At 31.2% G+C, this 15,360-nt stretch overlaps 1 protein-coding gene across 2 annotated transcripts in view; it reads left to right on the top strand.

The window, feature by feature from the left end:
* LOC139501078 (ER membrane protein complex subunit 1-like) overlaps window positions 1–15,360 on the top strand; it is a 40,720-nt gene that overhangs the window by 10,904 nt on the left and 14,456 nt on the right. The window contains exons 9-23 of one of the 2 annotated variants that reach the window (XM_071290057.1): window positions 523–675; window positions 1,291–1,362; window positions 3,139–3,237; window positions 4,280–4,376; window positions 4,946–5,062; window positions 5,354–5,409; window positions 6,708–6,875; window positions 7,336–7,497; window positions 8,206–8,376; window positions 8,795–8,908; window positions 9,282–9,366; window positions 9,681–9,800; window positions 12,162–12,283; window positions 13,308–13,518; window positions 13,854–13,938. In XM_071290057.1, coding sequence (XP_071146158.1) covers window positions 523–675; window positions 1,291–1,362; window positions 3,139–3,237; window positions 4,280–4,376; window positions 4,946–5,062; window positions 5,354–5,409; window positions 6,708–6,875; window positions 7,336–7,497; window positions 8,206–8,376; window positions 8,795–8,908; window positions 9,282–9,366; window positions 9,681–9,800; window positions 12,162–12,283; window positions 13,308–13,518; window positions 13,854–13,938 — 1,832 coding nt within the window. Of the gene's footprint in view, window positions 1–522; window positions 676–1,290; window positions 1,363–3,138; window positions 3,238–4,279; window positions 4,377–4,945; window positions 5,063–5,353; window positions 5,410–6,707; window positions 6,876–7,335; window positions 7,498–8,205; window positions 8,377–8,794; window positions 8,909–9,281; window positions 9,367–9,680; window positions 9,801–12,158; window positions 12,284–13,307; window positions 13,519–13,853; window positions 13,939–15,360 lie in introns of both variants that reach the window. The other variant, XM_071290056.1, reaches the window with a different exon arrangement.

Raw genomic sequence — 15,360 nt, 5'->3', positions numbered from 1 at the left:
TTACAACATAGTGTTTTTGCAGTGAAAAATGTATACATTTTGTGTAATACAAATATTTTGAAAAATACAAATCAGGGTATTTTAAATTTGTGGTCCTTCTTTAAATTTGAAAAAGGTACAGAAATGAATTGGATGATAATAAATTGGAATGGAAAGAAAAGAAGATAAAGTTTATTATGATTTCAGGAAATAAAATCTCTGCACACCCTTGACCATCCAGAAGACAAAATAAACAAGATTTTGTTTGTGCTCTTCATTTTCAAAGTCACAATTAGACTAAAACACATGATAAAAACTCACACTTCACAATTCAATTTAGGTTCAAGTCAGCCCCTATCACTGGTCTAAATGTTATGACAGCTCTCAATGAATCATGTTATCCCTTTCAGCTTGTCAGAAAGTTAAAAAGCTATGTGATGTTGAGATTATTTGACTCAGAGTTTAGAATACAGCATGTGCACCTAGATTGTAATTGTTTACTTTACTGAAAATTACAAGTGAAAATTTGTTTTTTCATTGTAGGAGCTTGGTCTGGCTCCTTCTGGAACAGTTGTGTTGGAACCAGTTTCTAACAGGGGAGACTACCCTGAGCTGTTGATCAGACTTGGAAAAAATGATTTGGCTATTTTGAAGATTCTGAAGAATGAGTTGCAAGTTGTTAAGCAGCTTCCAGGTGTAAGTTCAAACAATATCACAATCATTACATAAAATTAGTTATTGTTACTGTAAATTCAGAAATTATTGTGATGTTTTTATTATTGCAAAAAAATGTGACATATACATGTAATTGCAATAATTTTAACTTGCATTTTGAAATTTTTCAGATGAATTAAACAGGATTTTCTCAGTATCGCAAAAATTAAAATTGCATTTTAGACCAAAATGACAAAATCGCAATAATAAATGGATGCAATAATTTCTGAATTTACAGTAATCAGTTTATAATTATTTACTTTTTATCCCTTTTTATACATGACGGAATATTTTTAGTGGTCAATGTGTACCAAATATTTTAAGTATTCATTGAAATACAGATTTCCTAAAGGTTGTTATGCATGTTTTAAGCATGAAATCAGATGCCACAAATTGTTCACAAGTCCATAATAGTTGGTACTCACAAAAACAGTTTATTCTTTCTTTTGTGTCCTTTAGTCCTACAGTTTCAGACTGCAGGCATTTAAAAACTCTAGTTAATACAAGTGATCGTATATAATTATATATAAGAAACAAGAAATTTGCACATGATGTTAAAAGTTTGAGACAGACTTTGTTATTATCTGTTATATGTAGGTATCAGCAGCAGAAGTGACCAAGCTGGACAATAAAGAAGTATTACTGACATTACAGAAATCTGGAGATCAGGTAAGTAATACATACAGGAAATAGAATGGTAGATTATCCATGTACCATATAGTATAGTAGCAGTTAGTAATCATCAAAAATCTGATGGATAACTGGATACCATAAGAAGAAGAAGAAGATATGACATATACAGTGTAACCTGTGTTATCCAACACACTGAGGGACCAGAAAGAAATGTCTTATGCAGGGTGTCGTAATACTCAGGATTTTTTCTGCAGGGATAGGCATATTTTGGGACCAGAAAATGTGTGGGCTAAAACAGGATGTTGGAATACTCAGGTGTTAGATTAGGCAGGTTACACTGTATATAGCATTGGTTTTGTGTGTTTTTGGTTGTAATCTCATTAAAGGAATTCTCCTTTTTTAAGGTAAAGAATACAAACAATTTGATTGGAAAAGGGCAGTGTTCTAGGATTCCCATTACCCGTTACCCGGGGTAAGTGGATTAGGACAACGGGTAAGTCATTTTTTAGCCTTTGTCACCCGGTGGTAAGTCAATTTTCAAGTTCGGGGAAGCCGAAAAACTCTTGAAATTTCCCGGTCCTCTTCAATTTTCCCATATCTGCTTTTTATTTTTATTAAATCACGAGAAAAAACTTTGATAAAAGATCGAAGATTTTGTCGATGTCTATCGGCGCTTTTATTCAAGCACTCGTTTACTAGTTGTAATCAAGCGCAAAAGAGACCACATTCTTCTCCTATCATTCTAAAAGTCGGTCACGGTGTCGGTAAAATCGGAAAATCTGGATTGATAACTGGTGCTTAAATCGGGACATAAACAATTTTTTTTCTTGTCATCGGAGGAAAATAAACTTACAGTTGCATTTATTATAGCTCTTAATAAATGACATAGTAATAACTATAACATATTTGTCAAATTTAGTAAGAAATCGTTTTTTTTAAATTTTGTACAAAATTCAATCGTATCTGAATCCAGCTTTGTTCAGACAAACTTCACAACATATAATTTAAAGCATGTCATAAAAGTTTTTAAATTTAAAATCTATGTGCAACAAATGACTTATCCTTAATCATTAATGTTCAGTGAATCAGCCTGAAAAATATTCAGTATTTTATAAAGAGCATGTCTGATTTAAAAAAAGAGTTGCATGTAAGTCCCTTATTTTTTTTACAGTGGATTATTGGTATGAAAGTCAGTGAAGTACTGTTATAGTTCAATGTACTTTTCTGGTGGTATAGGTATATAGTTACAATTAAGCCATATATTTCAAATACTTTTCAATACACTTTAGTCATCATTGCTTCATACAAAACACCATTTGACATCACAAAAAAGGGTACTTTCTGAAGCATGAAAAAGGTGCCAGGAAATGGCTAGAATGCAGGATTTTGCATCGTTTACCCCAGAGCTTCTGCTCAAGGCCCCCAGACCCCCGGCCATAAGGGCGGCGAGCTGGCGAGCAGCGGACTTAACTTTTAGATGTGGGTAAGTAATTTTTTTATTGATCTTACCCGTGGTAAGTCAAGGTGACAAAAAAATCCTAGAACACTGAAAAGGGGAATCTATTATTACAGATACTCTTTTGTGTGCACCAAAATCATTATCATATGTTAATATTAATCCATGTATGGCATGTAAACAAACAATGTTTACTGATCTTTACAATAAATTGTTAATCTCAGTGTATAGGTATATGTTGTGCACTAAAACCCAAATCATACAAGTCATATTTGAAGACATGAGTTCAACACACAAAACGCCATATAAAAAAAATACTTACATAAAAATATGAAACATGTATACTTTTTTTGTAGGAGTTGACTCTAACTGGATATGACCTTGAGTCTGGAGGTGAAATTACAGATTTAAAACAGAAAATAAGTGCAGGTCCAAGTCATGGTTTGCCATTAAAGGTAAAGTTGTAAAAATGAATGTATTCAATTTATGAATGTTATATTACTTTCAAATCATTCACAAAGATCAGATGTAGAATGCTCTTTTTACAGGATAATGATGCTTGATTAATATAAATATGGATAAAGAATAACAAGTATACGTTTACGTGCATAAATGTAATGTATACTAGTTATTCTTTATCCAAATATAAAAATTAGTTGATTTTGTTATTGCTTTTTTAGTCTGGCATAATGTAGCAAATTATTTTGACCTTTTACAGATTTATATAAATAAGTATATTTTGAATTATATCACACTCTAGCAGCAGAGGCTTTATTGCAATAACCTTTTGTTTTTCTTTTAGTCCAAAGCATGAATGAACACTTTTTGAATTTGTAAGACATTTTCTTTCTGTATCTAGATAATTTTAATTACAAGTGGGATTATGCTTAGAATGAAAACTTGTGCATTCTTGATTTATTCATTTTTATACCCCCGCTGCTTTAAAAAAGCGGGGGTATACTGTTTAACCTTTGTCTGTCCATCAGTCCATCCGTCAGTCCTTCCCTCCATCTGTCCGGCAGTCCATCCGTCCCATGAATATTTTTCGTCACATTTTATCAGGAACTACAAGACAAGGATTTCTGAAATTTGGTTTCAAGGTTTATATAAGTCTGCTATACTGTGTGATGCGTTTTCAGATTCATCACTCGACAACTTCCTGTTGACCGAACACTTGTATATATTTCACACATGATAGCCAAGTTGAAAATTTTCATCACATTTTTCTCAGAAACTACAATACAAGGATTTCTGAAATTTGGTTTCAGGGTTTATACAAGTCTGCTATACCGTGTGATGCGTTTTCAGATTCATCACTCGTCAACTTCCTGTTTACCGAACACTTGCATATTTTTACACCATTAAAATAATCCACTTGCAGGTGGGGTATCATCAGTGAGTAGTTGCTCGCAGTTTTACTTGTAATTATATAAGCATTTATATTACGGTAAAAGATGTCCAGCTTTGAATTGAACATCATGGTACTATATTTTGCAGGCATATGGATATTTAGTAAGAAAGAAGGACGGTAGAATTGGATACAAACTGGCTTTACAGTCAGAAGACTACTCTCTTCAAATGGTACAGAAAATGGGTAATTAGAAATACTAATCTAGATGGTTTTTTGGGTCAATGGGTTGCTTTGCTATTGATGATTACCCAACATTCCTTTTGTTCATATTTTTGGTTATTAAAACAAGTTACAGATCTAGAGGTGTTTTGAAAAAAACATACTTGCATTTATGCCTTCATGTTATTAATCTAAGAGAAATGATACAATGGAAGATTACATACCAAATAAAAGAACAAATAAGTGAAAAATACAAGGGTACGGTAGCTTAAAAGTCTTTATCTTATTTTATTTTATGCAAGGGATATTTTCAGCACGTTTATAGAGTTAGTAAAGTAAGTAAGTAAGTAAATTTTATTTAAAGTCGTCATATATATACACAATAACAGACAAAACATGAGCTCTCGTGAGCTTTTTAGCCGACTCTGGTGAGCTCTTTAACCGACTAGCAACTTCCTTAATTAAAAATGGGAAAAATAATTTCATTCTATGTTGACGTGATTAAAAATATAAAGTATGGATATGCTATCACTAACTGAAACCATACTATAACATTTGCATCAAATTTAAAGTAAGTTGTTTTTAATCGACAGGTAAAGTATCCTGGACAAATGAGGAAGCCCTGGCATACATCATGTCTGTTGAAATGATTGACCTTCCAGTGTCTGAAAACCAGGCCAAATTTGAAGAGGAATTTGGATCACACAAAGGTAAAATTTATAAGTTTAGAATAAATAGGTTTGATGTGAGGCAAAATTTTACATGAATAATAATAGCACTAAAAAACTTTGTTATTCTGTGCTTTGTATCAATTTACTAGGAAAATTAATCTATATTTTGAAAACTGAACATATCCTAGGTCCCAGATATATTAACAAAAAAAATCATCTGACTAGAAAGGTTAGCAGAGAACTTTTAGAATTCAAGATTCAGAAATTTAACCAATAAAAAATAATAAGACCTTTCGACTGTAATTAAAGTTTATTCATATTCTATTGTAGATGATATTGGAACCATGTTTGTGAAGAGATTAAGTACACAACTCTCTCAACTGAAGGTAAGAAAAGACCATTGATTGAAGAATGAGAGAAATTAGAAAGTGGATCAGAAGCATATTTTTTTCAGGGAATACAAAACATACAGACCTAAAAAAATGAAGACAATAAACACAAAAAAAGCAACCAATTATTTAGAGAAAAAAACAAAAGAAATTGTCCCAATATGATGGCCTACTGTAAATTCAGAAATTATTTGCTGCATTTATTATTGCAAATTTTCTAGAATGGACAAAAATGTGAGTTTAATTATTGAGATTTCGGTAAAAACTGCTTACAGATCTATGTTTCAGTTATCAGAATGCAAGTTCTTATTATTGTGATACCCATCCAGTTGCATTAAGAAAAACCTCTCATTAATTTCTGAATTTTAAGTATTTGAAGAAGAAAATCCCAATAATTTTGGAAATAAAGTTTTTGTTAAATATTTAATGAAATGTTTGAGAAGAAATCAATATAAAACTAAAATATATAGATATATTATTAATTCGTACATTTTAACAAATTTGATTCGTTTAGGGATAGTCACATGTTAAACTATATTTTAGAAGGTAGAGAGAAAACGGCTGATAGCAAAAAGCATATTGCACGGTTATTTTTAGAAGATATACTTTGTGACGTCATGTATTAAATTTTAGGATATTGTTTAACGATCTTAAATGTTTTGAAACAAATGATATCTGTGATCGATTATTTGACGAAAACAATCTTCAAATACATGAGATGACAAACAAACAAAAAACAAGCAATTGAAATTACAACAAATATTTTGTTATTGTCAAGTAGATAATATGATATCTATAAAATTCCAACAAAATCAAATGACGATTTTGATACAAATATGGCTGGAAATTAATAATATAACAAATATAGCCTATGTATGAGGTCAATACAGGATATATCGACTCAAAGAAGTATATCGACCTCGGACTTCGACCTCAGTCAATATACTTCTTTGAAGTCAATATATCCTTGTATCGACCTCATACAAAGGCTATATTTGTATAATAACAAGAGTTACAAACTGTTGTACAAGAATTACACTATCTGTATTCTGACTTTGTGGCATGGATGGATTTCCCATCTACTTGGTTATTCTATCTTATAGAAAACTGAAAATAAGTTTTCTATCACAATGAAAACAGAAAATAGGGATTGCGTGGCCAAAAATTGCAACACACAACTACACCAGAAACATTCACAGAATTAAGAAAAATTGAAAACAATATGAGAAGCAATAATTCATAAGTTTGTTGAAATAATCTTATTTCATTTTAGCACTTTTCATTTCTTTAAATAGACGTTTTTGCAAAAACAGCTACACAAACTTCAAGGTCACCGACATCATTTGATGGAAAACTCTGATGGATCAGATGGGGAGGAGGAAGATGAGGATGATGATGAGGAAATGACCCGAGATGAATTTAATCTGAACAAGATGATTGTAATTGTGACGTCTGCTGGCAAGGTAAGATCATTTAAATGGTGGAGAGAAGTTACTTTGTCTGATATTAAGTTACAGTCAGTTGGGAAAGAAAGGGCAATAACTGTTGGAATTGTAAACAAGTGTTTATCAGTTATATTTGTTAAGAATTGATATTGAATTGAATGTTAGCAACATATCATTCTTCTTGCTAAAAAAATCAGAATTTATTTAACATCTAGCTATGAGAATTCAAAATGATAGCTTTTATTTTTGATAATGCAGATTGGCAATGATAGTATTTTTTAGCTTCTACCATTGTATAAATAATTTTATGTGTGGAAATGATATTACTGTGTCTCAAAGTGCTATCACACCACAGTTGCAGTTTGCAATTGTTATGTCGATTATCATACTAGCAAATATAAATAATACGGTGCAAATATAGACCTCTTACGAATTCTATATCAAAAAGTGAACTTAAAATTTCTTGTTTTTTTTATAGGTTTATGGAATGAAGAGTACCAATGGAAAAATAGCTTGGTCACATTTCATGCCTAAGTTATCTCCCTTTGATAGATATAAGAAATCATTACCATTGTTTGTACAACGTACCACGGCACATTTCCCTAATCCACCACAGTGTGCAATTTTGGGGAGGGATATGGTATGTATTTTATGTAAATGCATTCATAAATGATATGATTACTTCATCAAAAATTCTACTTAGAAGACATGATATTGTGTAAGATATTCAGAATATGAATTGTTTTCTGTATATTGGAAAGGAAGAGTAAATAAACATATTAAGTCAAGTTATGGCTAATAAATTTCTTTAAAAAAAATACTAATAGTAAGGCTTGTTTTATATAAACATACATAGTACTAACTACCATTTGAAGGTACTTTGTAAATGTAATAGCCATTCTTCTAATTAAATTATATATTGTGCAGAAAAGATATTTAAGCAACTTATTTTGTTTTTAAATACAAGATGAAATCAAACATATTCTTTCCTGAAAGTAACAAGAAAATGTTAGTGTTAATTTTTCTATATGTATTTATATATAAAACATACACAAATCACAATGTGCCATGTCATTGTAAAAATTAACTTAAAAAAAGAAGGGAAATTAAACTAATCAAGTCATGTCAAAACCATTGAAAAGAGATAAACTTACCAAAAAAACTGGATAATTTTCAATATAGAAATTCACAGTGATAATATAATTCCCTGGTTTATATTCAAGAAATCTTTTTCCACTAATACATTGTGTACTTTGTTGAATGCTGTGTAGATGAAATATAATTTGTTACATGTGTAGTGAAGTTGTTTTTATAAAAGAATTAAGAAAATATATTGTTCTTTTTAAAGAAAACAGGACATGGTGTGTTATATGCATTTAACCCTATCACTGGAGTGGCGTTGTCAGATATGCCACCTGAGGGTCTAGACCTAGGTTATAATGTACAACAAGCCTACATGGTGGGGGAAATGGATGAGAACTTCCTTAAAGGCATCGTTCTAATGGACTCTAAAAATCAGGTAATAATTACATAATAGGTACTACTGAACAGGGCTTTATTGTGATTTATAGACTGTCTAAGGGAATGCTCCAAGACAAGTTACCACGTGTGCAGCTATAAAAAAGTAAAATGTGTACTGAAATAAAAAAAAAAGTTAAAAGTGGAATACTGATAAAATAAGCAAGGAATAAAAAAACAAAAATACCGACTAACAGGAAAATTCCACAAGCAAATAGCAAAATCAAAAGCTCAAATACATGAAATAATAAATGGATAACATCTGTCAATTTCATGACTTGGTACATGCATTTACTTATGTAGAAAATATGTCCAATAGCACACTCTGGAGCTTAGAAATGATAGCATTTTAAAATAGAAGATATGACAAATCATACATTTACATTCAACATAACATGGCAACTTTTGTTTTATTTTAGATTCATGTTTATCCTCCAAGTTACAAATCAGTAGCCAGTAGAATCCACTCTTCTTTATACATGATGGTTGTAGATTTAGATACAGGGATGTTGAATGGATACAGAGTTGGCAAGGTCAGAGAAATAAGTTACTGTTAAAAGTTTAAATTTCAGGATTTTAAGGGACATTCCAAATAAGAAGTCTTAATTTCATGCTTTTTTTATCTGATTGGAAATTTCTTAGGTTTCAATTCTTTTGTGATTTTATATTAACCATAAAATTAGGGAAAATCCACCCTTCAATTTATTACCTTGTTTCTTCAAATAACATTTGTCCTATAATGCATATTGGTGAAATATCTTAGATTTAAACCTAATACATTCAATGAAGAAACTGAATACTTTTGAATAACAACTTTTCAAAGTCACAAAGCTGTATATTTATATTGCTTCCGTGTGATGTTTTTATTATGTATATGTTTTAAAAGTGAAAAAAAATATCTTACAGGATTTAAAAGGAGAGAAAGTTTGGAATGTCAATCTACAAAAGAAACAGCAAATTATCAAAGATGTAGTGTTTAAAAGATACAATGGTAATTATATATTCATTTAACTTATGTAAGAATGTTTCTCCATCCATGATGCTAGTGTACAAAGTAAATAAACATGTAGGTTATATCAACACAATTATGGGAAACAAAAATAACTTTCAAATGTTTGTTCCGATCTTTACGATTAATACTTCTTTTACATAGAGTAAACGAAGGTTTACACAGATTTTCTTATAACTTAATAATATTTTAGTGATTATTATTAAAAAAAAATAGAATAAAAATGATTAAATCTAAAAAATTACAGTGTTTCACTAATCATTATATGTTTATCCTTTCAAGAATTTTGTTTTCAGAACATGTTCACTCTCAAGGTCGTGTCCTTGGTGACAGAAGTGTATTGTATAAATACATTAATCCAAATCTGGCAGTTGTTGTAGCTGAAGGAGAAGATACATCTAGTTCTTCACAGAAAAGTAAGATTGTCAATGGTTACATATTTAGCTCACCTGGCCTAAAAGGCCATGTGAGCTTTTCTCATCACTTGGCGTCCGTCGTCGTTGTCGTCGTCATCTGTCGTCGTTAACAATTTTTCAAACATCTTCTCCTCTGAAACTACTGAATGGATTTGAATGAAACTTAATATGATTGTTCCTTAGTATATCCTGCACAAAATGTGCGCTTCGATTTTTGATCCGTCAAAAAACATGGCCGCCGTTACTTAAAATAGAACATAGGGGTCAAATGCAGTTTTTGGCTTATATCTCAAAAACGAAAGCATTAAGAGCAAATCTGACTGGAGTAAAAATGTTCATTAGGTCAAGATCTATCAGCCCTGAAATATTCAGATGAATCAAACATCCAATTGTTGGGTTGCTGCCACTTAATTGGTAATTTTAAGGAAATTTTGCAGTTTTTGGTCATTATCTTGAATATTATTATAGATAAAGATAAACTGTAAACAGCAAATATGATCAGCAAAGTAAGATCTACAAATAAGTTAATATGACCAAAATTGTCAATTGACCCCTTAAGGGGTTATTGTCCTTTAATGACAATTTTTCACAATTTGTTCATCATATTTGCTAACTTTAAAAAATCTTCTCCTCTGAAACTACTGAATGGATTTGGTTAAAACTTAGCATGGTTGTTCCTTAGATTATCCTGCACAAAGTGTGTGCTTTGATTTTTGATCCGTCAAAAAACATGGCCGCCGTTACTTAAAATAGAACATAGGGGTCAAATGCAGTTTTTGGCTTATATCTCAAAAACGAAAGCATTAAGAGCAAATCTGACATGGAGTAAAAATGTTCATTAGGTCAATATCTATCAGCCCTGAAATTTTCAGATGAATCAAACATCCAATTGTTGGGTTGCTGCCACTTAATTGGTAATTTTAAGGAAATTTTGCAGTTTTTGGTCATTATCTTGAATATTATTATAGATAAAGATAAACTGTAAACAGCAAATATGATCAGCAAAGTAAGATCTACAAATAAGTCAATTGACCAAAATTGTCAATTGACCTCTTTAGGAGTTATTGCCCTTTAAAGACTTTTTTCACATTTTGTTCATCATGTTGACTTACTTTAAAAAATCTTCTCTTATGAAACTGCTGTATCAATTTCAGCCAAACTTAGGCTAAATGAGTTTCAGAGTTTCAGAGTATCTAGTATAAATTTTATATTTCATTTCCTTGTATGTCAAGAAACATAGCTCCTATGGCTAAAATAGAACATAGGAGAAAATGATTTTTTTTTGCTTTTGAAGAAAATAGGACGATTCAAAAAACATTTAAATAAATTGAAAAGCCAAAATAATCATTGATGAGAGATTAAACCAAAAAAATTCAGGTGAGCGATTCAGGCTCTTGAGAGCCTCTTGTTTTAATATGAGGCAGGCGTTACCTGTGAATGGGGACGAAGTTTGTTTAAATTATTTTTTTTGTATTTTAAATATTTGTTAAAAAAAAGATACGGAAATACCGTAACGTTTCCAATTTTGGTTCTGTTGTTAGGGATTTTACTTGTGACGTTATTTAAGTTATGACGTCATGTTCAATGTAAACAAAAAAACGCAATGCATAAGGTAGGCCTAACGTTTATTCATACCAAAGACAAAGAATGTTTAAAAATGAAATATTGGTATTGTGTTCCTTGAGTTCCTATATTTTACTAGACTAATCAAAGTCTCACGACAACAAGACCGGAAGAAGGAAGTAGAGTTATGTGTTCTGCCCAGATCTGGAAACTAAAAAACACGTAAAAAAAAAAATTGAACGATTTTAAGTTCATTAGTACAATGAAAAATCGGGAAATTTTCCCGATTTTTTTTTTTTTTATTGAATTTTCTACTGTAATAGGGGACTTCGTCTCCATATTAGATAAAATAATAGTCTAGAACTGTTGCATAAATGTAGTATGTATCTCATAATCTGGTATCAAGACCAAAGTTTTTCACATTAAGGTCATGTGTGTATCTATGGTTACAAGATCCGGTAACTAACACAGTTCTCAATAGATGATGGTTGACCTATTAAGTAAAAATAAAATACACCCAAGTTTTCTTTTAGAGCAATAGCCCTGAATGAAATTTAAACTGGTTTTTTTTAATTCAAGTATGTCATAAATCAAACAAGTGAGGAACACTATGTATGATAGTATTTCCGTGCAAAACATACCGGTATGTTTAGAGAAAAACTCATCAGGTATGCTTGACACCAACTTTTTGACCTTAGCGTATCTAATAAGTTAGCCTTATATATCTTGAAAACAATTTAAAATGTTGTCACTTCAAAGAATACATGTACGCATTTTATTCTTTAATTTTTTCAGCAGGTCCAGGAAATTTTGTGAATATCTACTTAATTGACAGTGTCAAAGGTCATATTGTTTTCCATGGCAACCACAGAAGAGCTAAAGGACCAGTTCATATTATACACAGTGAAAACTGGGTAGTGGTAGGTAGATTTAATATTTATATATTCCGGCTTTCAGACAGATTCGGTTTTGTTCTTGTAAACCTTTGTATGATGGTATTACAATACTTAGACATAATAAAGTACATATATAAGAATGAATTTCAAATATTTAAAGTGATTTTTATACGAACGCAAAAACCAAAAAAAATTGGTCTTATATTGGTATCACGTCGTCGTCAGCGGCGTCAGCGGCGTCCGAAGACAGATGGTTTCTGAATAATAACTTAAGTATAAGTCTATAGAAATCAATAAAATTTAAACACAAGGTTAATAACCACTTTAGGAAGATTGGGATTGATTTTGGGGGTTATGGTCCTAACAGTTTAGGAATTATGGGCCAAAAAAAGGCCCAAAAAGGCATTTTTCTAGTTTCAAGACAATAACTTGTGTTTAAGTGTATGGATATCTCTGATATTATACCACAAGTTACTATTAAATTTATGCTGATGTTTTAATTTTCTATTATAAGGCTTTAAAATTAAAAGATGTATTTAGATGGAGTAATTATTTATTGCAAAAAAAAAAAAAAAAAAAAGGGGGGTATTTTTTATTTTATTTTTAGGAGGGGGCAATTTCGCAACAGCATAGTCTATTAGACAAAAGCAAAAAATTGAGCATATAACCAATTCTAAGTTCTTTCATTACAGTTATCCAAATTTAAACCGGTATCAAGCGTGAAAATTGATTCCATTTTTGCCCCAACCGTTCAGGGTTGGATCTCTGCGGTCGTATCCAGCTGGGCTCGGCAAAGCAATTTATTACATTTGTTTTAAATTTAATGTCTTTAATTTTTGTTCGTTTATGAACTAATTAAATGTGCAGCTACTTTAGTAAGTAGATATATAATAATGACTATAAAGCTTTTAACATGATCATTATACAAGATTTACAAGGAGATAATATTTGTTGAGTTTATTTTCCCCATCTTTATTCAATTCAAGTAAAGGATATACCCAAATTCCTCAATATTAATATACTAAGAATCTGCTTAATTAATTTCTAGTATGATTATTACAACCAGAAGAGTAGAAGGAAAGAAGTATCAGTATTAGAACTGTTTGAAGGAAAGGAACAAAGTAATTCAACAGCCTTCTCAAGTCATACTGCTCCACACGAACCACTGGTCCTCAGACAGTCCTTTATACTACCAATGCCTATATACACAATGGCTACGACTATCACTGAGAAAGGAATCACTAGTAAATCTGTATTATGTAAGTAATGGTTCTAATTTTTGAAAACAATTTAGCTGGAATTGTATGCAACAATTTATATGAACATGAATCTTGATTTGTATGCAACAATATATATGAACATGAATCTTGATTTTTAAAAATTTTTTTTTTACATCATCTGTTTTTTTTTTGTAATTATGAGGATGCTAATTTATTGAAGAAAAGTGATATTTTAGTGATATTTGACTTTTTGGTTTAGCCAAAATTTGCATCAAGCCAAAAGAAAACCTATATTTAATTGAACATGACAATTTTGTGGTTATCCAATACCACACATGATAAGGAATTCATTATAATGTAGTGTTATTTTTCAGTTGCATTGGTTCATGGAGGTCTACTGTCTTTACCAAAAGCATTTATAGATCCTAGACGACCAGTCATACCGACACAGGAAACAATGTAAGTCTATTTATAGATCTAAGACGACCAGTCATACCAACACAGGAAACAATGTAAGTCTATTTATAGATTCAAGACGACCAGTCATACCAACACAGGAAACAATGTAAGTCTATTTATAGATCCTAGACGACCAGTCATACCAACACAGGAAACAATGTAAGTCTATTTATAGATCCAAGTCGACCAGTCATACCAACACAGGAAACAATATAAGTCTATAAATTAGTGTTGTCAACGGTTAACCGGTTAACCGGTTAACCGTTCGAACAACCGAATACCGAATACCAAAATCGCTAACCGGTTAACCAGACTTTTTTCAATTTTGGTAGATTTGATATATTTTTATAGAAATCATTAAATAGTTATGTTTTATCTACAAATTGTCGTCGTGTTAATTAATTAGACAGATCAATTATCCAGTATATTGATTGTTATTGTTAATCCTAAAAACATAAAATTAATGTGCAACCTCCGTCGTGCAAGGCGTAGTCTTACTTGAAACGAATTGCTTACTAAAAATTGTGCAATGCAAACCAATGTGAATGTTCTCAATGAATACGTGATAGTACGAGTAACATGCTTAAAGAAACAAGCAAACAAAGCAAAGAAACAGGTCGTACGGTGACTTATAGTTGTTAATTTCTGTGTCATTTTGGTCTCTTGTGGAAAATTGTCTCATTGGCAATCATACCACATCTTCTTTTTTATAATTAATCATTTCAAATTGAAACACTCCACATTATTTTCGGAGACAACAAGAGAAAAGAAAAGAATAATTGGTTTCAGACATATTCAATCCTACGAGATATAGAAGTTTTATTTTATTTTTCAATCTTAAGTTGGTACAGATGCTATAGTTGATACGGTGCATCGGATTATTAAAAATCAAACTTCGCCAGGAAACCTCAAAGCAAGCCGTATAATGCCAAAAGGACAATATTAAATTTTAAAAGCGTAAATTTATGACTTGGATGAAAGGTTGTCAAATTTTAGGGTACTAACTATTGATAAGGCTTTCAAACCCCAATCTGAACTATACCGGTTAACCGGTTAATCGGTCGAACGATTGTCCGAGTAACCGGTTAGGCAAAAGTGTACGATTTGACAACACTATTATAAATCCAAGACGACCAGTCATCCCAACACAGGAAACAATGTAAGTCTATTTATAGATCCTAGACGACCAGTCATACCGACACAGGAAACAATGTAAGTCTATTTATAAATCCTAGACAACCAGTCATACCAACACAGGAAACAATGTAAGTCTATTTATAGATCCAAAACGACCAGTCATACCGACACAGGAAACAATGTTAGTCTATTTATAGATCCTAGACAACCAGTCATACCGAGACAGGAAACAATGTAAGTCTATTTATAGATCCTAGACTACCAGTCATACCAACACAGGAAACA

Source organism: Mytilus edulis, chromosome 13 (assembly GCF_963676685.1).
Source record: "Mytilus edulis chromosome 13, xbMytEdul2.2, whole genome shotgun sequence".
NCBI classification, from domain to species: Eukaryota; Metazoa; Mollusca; class Bivalvia; order Mytilida; family Mytilidae; genus Mytilus; species Mytilus edulis.
This window is presented reverse-complemented; position numbering and strand designations above follow the sequence as displayed.